This window comes from Chanodichthys erythropterus, chromosome 12 (genome assembly GCF_024489055.1).
Source record: "Chanodichthys erythropterus isolate Z2021 chromosome 12, ASM2448905v1, whole genome shotgun sequence".
Lineage (NCBI taxonomy): Eukaryota > Metazoa > Chordata > Actinopteri > Cypriniformes > Xenocyprididae > Chanodichthys > Chanodichthys erythropterus.
In genome coordinates, this window is record NC_090232.1 from 36874146 (window position 1) to 36885094 (window position 10949).

At 35.2% G+C, this 10949-nt stretch overlaps 1 protein-coding gene across 1 annotated transcript; it reads right to left on the reverse strand.

Annotated features, from left to right (window-relative positions):
• Positions 1-489: 489 nt before the first annotated feature.
• On the reverse strand, positions 490-8178 carry mogs (mannosyl-oligosaccharide glucosidase). Its single transcript, XM_067404399.1, has 5 exons — positions 8113-8178; positions 7332-7733; positions 6995-7218; positions 5811-6004; positions 490-3226 (listed from the first exon to the last, which is right to left on the reverse strand). The coding sequence occupies exons 2-5, from the start codon at positions 7678-7680 to the stop codon at positions 1462-1464; spliced, it is 2532 nt and encodes an 843-aa protein (XP_067260500.1). The 5' UTR covers positions 7681-7733; positions 8113-8178; the 3' UTR covers positions 490-1461.
• Between the last annotated feature and the right edge of the window lie 2771 nt (positions 8179-10949).

Consider the following 10949-nt stretch of genomic DNA (forward strand, 5'->3'; position numbering starts at 1 on the left):
TATACAAGCTGTACACTCACTACTTTACATTGTAGCAAAGTGTCATTTCTTCAGTGTTGTCACATGAAAAGATATAATAAAATATTTACAAAAATGTGAGGGGTGTACTCACTTCTCTGTGATACTATATATTACACTTCTGTATTACATTATCTTGGTGACAAATCATCAGAATTTGCAACAGAAATGTAGAATACAGGGCATATACAACATATGTCTTAAAAAATGGATGTACAAGATTAATTAATGTGAAAGTTTCCATGGCAACAGAAAACTGGCCAGGTGATCTTTCAGCTGGCCTGAAATGCTCTCACACTGAAACTGGTTCATCAGGCCATCCTTATTGTTAAACCCTTTTTAAAATGGCACCATTAAGTACTCTCTAAAAACAGACTGTATTAAGACTTGTAGCTTCAGTGTTCATGAAGCAGTTCAATGAATCTCACTCTTTATGTAAAGGTGTAAACACTGGTCTTCATTTGACCATGTGGCATGAAATGCTGACTGGATTTCTACACAGACACTTACCTTATGTTCACTAATATCTACGATACAATGAAAACTGAGACTGTCTACCTGAAACAGAATAAAAATACATGTAGAGAGTAGAGACACAGACTACACAGTATATATACTTTCCTGCAACAATACAAAAGCAACTTTAATATTTAAAGCTAACTTGAATTTTTGTTGTATTTAGTACATGAACAGACATTTTTTTTGGGTAAATATTACAGCTAACTAAAATTAAACTGAATTTAATTTAGTTTAACTGTAATTGTCAAGACTCACTTTGAATGTTCGCTTGACAGAGCCTTGTTTGAAAACTGAAGAAAAAAAGCCTTGAAGTTTAAAGGTCTGTAGACCTTATGAACATTATAGATTGCAATTCAGTATATTCCTCTGTTATTGCAATTCAACTTCCCATGAGGTGTGGCCAATTAAATTTATATTCAAACACATGAATTACATACAGTACAAAGAAGCAAATCCTGGCTATAATCAGAGTAATAAAAAATAAAAAATAAAAAAAATAAATCACACAATGCTTTAAAAAAAATCCATAAAGAGATGTGATTTGAATATTTAAGTACAAGATTCATTTCAACTAAAGAAAGATTTTATAAGAAGATTTCAATTTATTCTTTTAAATGAAGCCAAACAGAAATGGACCAAAAAAAGTGCACAGTCTTCTCCTGGTTCAAACATATGATATTGTTTTGTCTGATCCAGAAAAAGCTCACGGCTCTTCAAACCTGAGGATATAATCACATTAAACCAGACATAAAATTTAAATATTTAAACAGGGCTCTTGATTATTAAATTAAAAGAGCAAATAAAATAAAAAAAAAATCCACCAATTATCTAAATTATGTAAAAATGAAATACACTTTGTAGTAACAAACATATGGCACCAATTGAGCATCATGATTTATTCTGATTCTGGCCTGGTACTGATTTTCAATACTCTTCAGCCATTATCAGTACAGTCAGAGCCGACCAGCCAGTAAACGGGTGGCTACCCTGCCCTCGTCCAGTGCTATCACTGTACTGTTCCCAGATGTATCCCGTTTCCAGATACTGCTTGTAAACGTTATTTATGAGGTTAGTCCTGAGCTCTTGGTAGAGGGTAGCTGCCTTCTCTTTGTATGGCCCTTCTATGCTGCCATAGTGATGCAGTGCTCTAACAGCCAAGTAGTTAATGTTGATCCAGATCGGTCCTCGCCAGTAGGGGGCATCGTGTTCCGTGTTCCTCTTCATATATAGGGGATCTGCACGCGAGAGTGAGCGCAGGCCATAGGGCGTCCAAAGGCGTTCAGGGTCTTGAATGTCTCGCAAAATATGCTCCATTTTTGGCGAGTCTGGTGTCAAAATATGAAGCAAGAATGGAAAAAGGCTAACGTAGCCTAATGCATTCACGTACTGCAGCTTAGGGGCTCTGCGAACAGAGCGAACCAACCGTGAGACCGGGAACTGGTGCCGTGGTTGTCCAGGAGGCACAAACACTTTCTCCTGCTGAAGCGAGACCGCCTGGGTGTGATTGCCGTAATCACTGAAGGTGTGCAGATTCTCGGACCAGTGCAGTTCGTTTAACAGATTGTTATTGCTGAGCGTACGATGGGTGTTCTCGTACACCTGATGGGGTTCCCCAAGTATACGTGCCACATTCGCCATGATGCCAGAGGCGAGGGTCATCCAGCAATACAAGTCTACATGCCTCTCATCAGCAGATGGGTGGGAGGCCCGTGGGTAGTCATCCAGGCCAGAAGTCAGGGTCTTGGGATTTAGGAAAAGGTTGGTGTCTTTGTCCCTGCCTCGCCAGCGGTAGGAGTTCGCGATGGGTCCGGCTTGTGTGGCGTTAAACCACTCAAACCAAATCTGTAGTCTTGGGTACAACCTTTTCAAGAAAGGAAGCATGGTCTGAGAGGACAACAACTCTGGTTGAGCATCCCGCTTCTCCAGCAACTCCTGTAGGGCCAGGAAGAGCGTGGGAGGGTTTGCGTTTTCATTGTGCTGCACTATAAACTCGGACGGTACTTTGCTGCGTGCTTCATCATCCAAGATTTGTTCACGTGGGATCCAGCCCTCTACGTTGATAAGATCGAGCCAGTGCGCAATGACCTCCTGTGTTAACTGACTGTCCCATTTGTTGAGGAGAAGTTGATGAAAACCTTCGTCCCAAAGAAAGCCCCTTGGAAAGAAAGATCGCGATGGTACTGCCGTAAACAGTGGCCCCTCAGGGTAAAGCACAGGGTGCTCATTATAAACCGACTGTACAACAGACTGTCCAAAGAAATATCCCATGCCACCAAGCATGTTGCTTAAAGCTGCCTTGGCAAATTCGATCTGTGAAGATGTGAATCCTTTTGCTTGGAGGCCAAATGTACTCTCAAACTTCTCATCAAATGCCATCTTACGCTTCTCCAGCTCGTCTGTAAGCACTGAGCCCACAAGTTGATTCGGTCGTTCCCGGAAGCTTCCGGACTCAAACAAAACTTCAATCTGAAAAGGGGTTTGAACGGTCACCTGATGCAACACAAAATCACTCTCCATCTTGGGATCTTTCTGTTGATTCTGGTGGTTAGTGACTTTGTAAGAATCCACGGCAAAATAAGATCTTTTTTCACCTTTGGGTGGACTGAAGACAAATTTGTGATTCAGGCTGTTCTTCACTATGTCTGTCAGCTTATCAAGGCCAGGGCTCCTAGTTTGCAGGTAATTATATCTGAAAATAAAAAGAGTAAAACAATACAGTAACTTGTTGAAGTAACATATTCGGAAGAGGATTAGGGCCAAGAAATAAAATAATAAAACCATTTCGAGATTAAAGTCATTATAATGCGAGATTAAACTCGCCATATAGTCAACATAAAATCAATAAATTTTGAGAATAAAAGCGTTTCGAGAAAATAACTGTTGAATTGAGAAAAAGTCTAAATAAAATGTTGAGAATAAACTCACTAAATTGAGAATGAAGTCATGTTTTGAGAAAAAAAAAAAAGTTAAATTCTGAGAAAAAAAGCCAAAATAAACTTAAAATTAAAGGGATAGTTCACCCAAAAATGAAAATTTGGTGTTTATCTGCTTACCCCCAGGGCATTCAAGATGTAGGTGACTTTGTTTCTCCAGTAGAACACAAATGATGATTTTTAACTCCAACCGTTGCGGTCTGTCAGTCTTATAATGTGGGTCAATGGGAACTTCTTTTATAAGAATAAATAAAACTTGCTTAGACAAATCCAAATTAAACCCTGCGGCTCGTGACCACACATTAATGTCCTAAGACATGAAACGATCGGTTTGTGTGAGAAACTGAACAGTATTTATATAATTTTTACCTCTAAAACACCACTATGTCCAAATGCGTTCAGCACTCGGTTAGTGAGGTCTGATTGCGCTCTGACAACAGAAGTGATGTCTCGCGCATATACTTCAGTGAGTGTCAGAGCGCAATCAGACCTCACTAACCGAGTGATGAACGCAGTTGGACATAGTGGTGTTTCTTAGGACATCAATGTGTCGTCACGAGCCGCAGGGTTTAATTTGGATTTGTCTAAGCAAGTTTTATTTACTGTTATAAAAGAAGTTCCCATTGACCCACATTATTTGACTGACAGACCGCAATGGTTGGAGTTAAAAATCATAATTTGTGTTCTACAGAAGAAACAAAGTCACCTACATCTTGGATGCGCTGGGGTAAGCAGATAAACATCAAATTTTCATTTTTGGGTGAACTATCCCTTTAAACCACTAAATTGAGAATAAAGTCGTGTTTCAAGAAAAAAAAAAAAAAGAATAAACACATTCGATCAGTGTTCATTGCTGATAGAGGACATGACATAGTTAGATCACTTAATCGAGCTATATTTTAGGCTTACTTTCAATAATGATTCTCGATTCCAACTTTTGCCATACTTTGATGTGTATTTGTCCTATCAAGTGCAGGAAAAGTTATTTGTGTGCTCTCTGTGTGTGCGCGATGGACAAAGCAGTGCAGTGCAGTGAACAGTGAATCTAATCACCATACAGGCAAAAAGTTCACTTCAAGAATGAAAAAAGTGGAGTCATTGTGTTTTACTGTAAATGTGCAAACTTTATTAAATAGCCTACACAGAAAGATAAATGTCTATACACACTCGTTCAGCCTAAGGTGAATTCATGCTTACCTGCACATAGTATGGTTTATTAATAAGGTGTGTACAGAATCTTTTAATAAACGTTTTCTCGTTAAGAGTTTTAGAATGAGTAGGTTTTGGGGAAGTAACAGTATTATCAATTTTGTGGTATCACGATAGCAGAATTGTCTCCAAAATTGACCCATCTCATACTATACCTCATACCTCTAAGCAACAGTTATGATTAGAGACTAAAGAAAAGAGGACAGGATATGACATGTTTAATTTCTACATCACTGTAATGTTCAAACATTGTCTTCTTAAATATCACAAATATTGTACCGTATTTTTTTTTTTTTTACCGAGGTATTATCGTGTACTCTAAGATTTTGAAATCGTCACATCCCTTGTAGGCCTACATCGCATAAATTGTACTGTTTTTTTCTTCTAAGAAAGACCCAGCTGCTTGCATATTCTCTTTAAAGTTCGTATGCTACTTATTATTCAGTTCTAATTAGCTAAAGCTGCATTTCTCTGTTATTGAAAGAAAGCCTATAATATATAGTTATCCAACTCCTCTAGGATCAGTATGCAATAAATATGACACGGATTGAATGCGTGTTTATTCTCGACATTTTATTTAGACTTTTTTCTCAAAATTTAACAAGTTTTTTCTTGAAACACAATCACTGTATTCTCAAAATGTAATGATTTTATTCTCGACATTGTATTTCGACTTTTTTTCTCAAAATTTAACAAATTTAATCTTGCATTATAATAACTTTAATCTTGAGATTGTTTTTTTTATTATTATTACTTGGCCCTAATCCTCTTCCATAAACATATGACAGCAAATTTCAATGTCTTTAATTTTCCTCACACCCCTCACCCACCACTTCCCATCTGAGCACCATACTACTAATAAGCTTTTATGTTTGAGAACAATTAAAGATTTCCTATATTTTGAAATCCACTACATTTTAAAACTAAAAATGCTTTCCATGTTTTATTTGTTAGTTTTTGTAAAAAAAAAAACTTTCTATTTTAATACTAAAATACATAGGTTTTAATTTAATATTATAAAATTTTTATTCTGAATAATTATTGCTCAAAATTGAAAATTTCTTCCTGTTTTAATTGTTCATAATTTTTACTTATTAAATAAGATTCTAGTGTATCATAAAAGTAAGATACCTGGCATATTTGCCACCAGCACCTTCCCCCGCAGTGGGTTTGCCAAAAGTGATCTTGAAGTTGCCAAGCTCCTCAGATGTTCCTGTCACAGAGCTCAAGCGATTTTTCTCCTCAACATGAGCCTGCAATGAACCTTGAATATCCGTGGCAGTGTAGAACATCAGTGAAATCACTGGAGCTGAGGAAGCAATGCTCTGCCAATCAGAAACAAAGACAGACAGAGATATTTCTATATTTTTTGTTTCTTGAGTTACATGCATGCAAACTTTGGAAAAAGAATATTAATGGTTACAGACAGGAATGTTCTATGCAATTGTTTTGATCAAGGGAAACAAGATACATGTCTAGTTTTAACATTATTTGTTCTTCAGACATTTCCTTTTAAAAGAGAAAAATATCATCTATATGCAATATAGCCCACATTTGGTTTTTGACCATTGAAAATATGTAAAATTTAACTATTCATTCTTGAAGCCAATTTGAGATCCAAATATATCTGGAATTAATTCATATAGGGCCTTCAAAATGAAAATTATATATATATATATATATATATATATATATATATATATATATATATATATATATATATATATAACATATTAAGATATTGTTAATACTTCTTGAGTTACAGGTATGCAAAATAGTGGATTACTCAATTTATTCATGACATTTGATATTTTGGATCTCATCACTATTTATGTTTGTCTTTCTTCAGAAAAAAAATTTGAGCCAGGGAAGTTTGCGAAATTTGATTATTTGATACGGAATGACCAATTGTTTTCCATGACTGTGAGAACTGTGATCTTCATGCATATTGATTTAATGTCCTTTAAAAAATCTAATAAATATTAGTAATTTCACATGTATGTATTTGAAATTAAGCCAGATATTTTATAATTTTTTTGTTGTTGCAAAATTAATAAATATTAATGTATTCGTTATCAAATTTGTCTTTTTAGAAACTTGGAGAACGGTGGGGTAGCTCCCCTAACAGCAAAAAAAAAAAAGTTTCTTTATTTTTTTTTTACTTTATTTATTATAAAACTATATATTAAATATAGTATTATAATAAAACCTATATTACTCCTATTATATTACAATAAAATATCCTTATATTTTTCTATTTTGTTATAATAAATCAGATAATGCTGGCTTTTAAACAAAAACTGTAAAAGCATTACATGTTGTTTTGCAGTAATCCTCCAAGTCCAGTCTCCACCATGATCTCCACCCATACGCTTCACAAACTCTGTGGTCAGTGTGAAATCACGGTCATGAATCTCCTGGACTCCAAAAGAGACTCCGTCATGCATTAGCCATCCGTAGCCCTGCAAATGGTTGCCTTGCTCACAAGTGTGCCTTAGATTTCCCTCCATATCAGTGAACTGACGCATCCACATTAAGCCTAAATAAATCAAAAGAAAAGGCAGGGTTGTAATAACCTCACAACATCACAAAGACATAGAGAAAGAAAGCATATGGTGCTTAAAGACAAGGTGTGAATCTGAAGCACCCCACCTGTCACAACAGATCTAGGACTTCTTGTTTTCATCCCGAAGTACACCTGGGGTCGATAGGAACCCCAATATCTTTCAGGAGACACAGCAGGACTTGAGCTATTAGCATCCAAGACCCGTGGAGAAGGGTGCAAAGTCACAACCCTCCTGGCCAAGGATGATCGCATATAAAGGGCATAGAAGAACCAGATGAGGCTGAAGATACACAAACCGATGGATATATTAATAAACACCTTCCCAATGTCAGTTTTCTTTTTCTTCTCCTTGCGTGGTGGAGCAGGTGCTTTTTCCTCCTTTCTTGGGCTAGGTACCCCATCACCTGTTGCAACCCTCTTCCTTCGCCGCCCCATCTTTCTTTTGACCTGACCAAGCCGGTCTGAGAATGACAATCATTCAAATGCACCTGAAAATCACCAAAAAACAAGAGGTTTTCACAAAATGTTTAGACAGTGATTGCAGCCTAAGAAGCTCATAAACTAAAAGCTGACATTTCTGTCTTATAGTAATGCATTTAACGTTACAGGAATATGCCCCTAAAATATAACTATAATGTTACACCTGTCAATATACAAGAATTTGCTTATTGAATTGGCTAACTGAAATAAAGAATGAAGAAATTAAATAATGAACGAACGACTTGATGAATGTATGAATGAGATTAAGCTCTTCACTGTCTATTTAACGCGTCTGCAATGATCATTCTCTCTGCACTAAAGGTGGACGAAGCAATGAAAGAATTACTATAACAAGCCAAACACAAATTATACTTATGATTACGTTACCTTACGGACGTGTCAGTACTCTATTGAACATTCTAATCAGCAGCACGGACACTTCCGCATTTCTTTGTGAAGCTGACAACAATCATACATGAATGGTCAAAATAAAAGTCCTCCAGTGGCATACTATTTCTGGCGACATTCTAAAGTCCCCATGAAATCAAAATAACATTTTGGGGCTTTTTGTATATATATATATATATATATATATATATATATATATATATATATATATATATATACTAAATGTTATTTTGATTTCATGGGGACTTTAGAATGTATATATATATATATATATATATATATATATATATATATATATATATATATATATATATATATATATGAAATGAAAATGAAGGGGAAAACCAAGCAAATAAATGCACAAATGTAACTAATAATAGTATAAAAATATGAAATTAAAAATAAACTATAAGTGAATGGATTTAAAAGACTGTTGGATGGGATTAAAATGTACAACATTTAAACATTTATTGATAAACTTCATTCAAATGCTGTCTAAGCAACATCTCGCGCAATATAATATGCACTATTTTAATATAATAATTTCTTAATTCTGTTCTTTTTCTAAATTAAAAATAAATATTATCATGATCCATTTCTGGTAATTCCAGGTTGCTATGGTAGCACAGGTTGTTTACACATTTAACTCGTGGCCATGAGAAATAGATGTCGTTCACTCAATATAAAGAAGTCGTGGCCAAGAGAAAAATATATCATTCCCTCACCATATGATCTCGAGGCCATGACTTTACATCGCGTGGCCACGACATAAGGATATTGTTACCTCGACAAAACGATCTCGTTGCCACGAGTTATTATCACGTTCCCACGAATTAATATCTTGTGGCCACAACATATTATTAAGTTCCCACGAGTTTGTATCAAAGTCCCTTTAAGACAAGTCATTTCACTCGGCGGCCATCTTTGAAATGCCTCTCGGGCATCCAAGTGCAGCTCCTATCTCTTTGAATGGGGAAACATCAAATTCTCTAAAGCTGTTTGGCAAGTTTTCGATTAAATTTCATATTTGAAAACACCAATGAAATCTGACAACAGATTCTAAACACTCTAATCATGACAAAAAACTGTATTTTTCAGGCTGGATCAACCTAATGCGCATGCGCAGACATAAATGTGCATCCCTTGTGTCTCATTTCGGAGGCGGTTGACTGTTTCTATAAAAACCGGAGCTTCTAACGACCGCTGCAGTGGCGACAATAACACGACTCTGTAAAATTCTTTTTTACCTCCTTTTTGGAATATTTGTAGGCTTCAGTGAGTGGGTATGTAAAAACATTTTGGAAATCTGTAGCTGGTTTTCTCAGACTTTTGGTATTTGAATGTTAAATAAATCACAACACTGGTTTTAAATCTGTTTACAAAATGTAATTTTCATATATCTCTAAATTGACCGAAAGACCAGCTGAGATATTTCTCAATTTGTCACTTTTAATGAAATTAAATACTTAAAGCATTTGCTATTTTTAATGTATTGGTGTGTTTGTAGTTATACAAGATAACTTGATAATTATTCTTTGATCACTGAGGGAAAATGCATTTTCTATAGAATGTGTGCATGGTGGTTTTTAGGCTCATATTCTCACTAAACAAACCCCAAAAAACAAAAAGCAGTTTAGAACTGGTTAAACTGCATTCATTGCTGAATGCAGGTCTCAGAAGACAGGAAGTACTATCCTCGAATATATGAGTAATCATACAGAAAGCAAGTGAGGTTATCTCCCTTCATTAATGTTTCAATAAAACTGCAAATACTATGGGATGTTCATGTACGCAGTAGCCTATTTGTGTTTTTGGTATAAGCCAAATATTGAACAAGCAACCAAATGTTGGAACATTTAAAAAGACATTCAGGTGTGTTTAATGGGAAATTGTGGATGCACTTAAATAAAATTATTCAGCCTTATGTAAAGTCAAATAAAACAAATATGCTCTATAAAGCCAGATATTAAAACCAAGAGGTTCCTGCTGAAAGTAAAATACTTTGGTCCTAATGGTGCTTATTGATGAGACCCTGTTTTATTGGTTTTAAATAGCAGAAGAGCAGTGAGTTTTTTTAAATTGATGTTATTTTTTTATTTTATTTTATTTTTTGTTTTTCTGCTACTGGGTTGAGTGACTCATTTTCCATGCATGTATATTCCATGTATGTAGCCTATAAATAAATATATAATTTTATGTGAATATAATTATTATTATTATTAATTATAAGTTGCAAAGGCACAAATTCTGTGTTATATTATTATATATTTAAACATAAAAAATTTAAAGACGACACCACAAGGGAATGGAAGTCCTTTTGAAAGAGACAGTCACCTGTGATTAGCTGACCTGTCTGATATAATTTTTGCACTGTAGATGTTTTATTTTACAGTTACATTGATCTCCTTCTTGATTTCCTTCTTTCCTTCCTGCATTCAGTTTCTTGCCATATTTAATTTCATATTTTTACAATTACATGCTACTTTATCTTGTAATTTTATTACTTGTGAGGTTTAATGGGCTAAACCACTGAGCTGGTAAGCAGACAGTTGCTGGTTCGATCTCTGCAGCCGTCACCACCAGTGTGTCCTTGAACGAGACACTTTACTCCAGGTTGCTCCAGCGGGATCGTCCCTGTAATAAGAGCATTGTAAGTCACTTTGGATAAAAGCATCTGCCAAATGTACAAATATAAATTTGATTTTTGCAAATCCTTTTTTGTTAGTGTCTTGGGTACAAATGCTAAAGCTGTTATTTCTTAAAGTTTACTTTTTCAAGGTACTTCTATAATATAAATGCATACATACATTTCATAC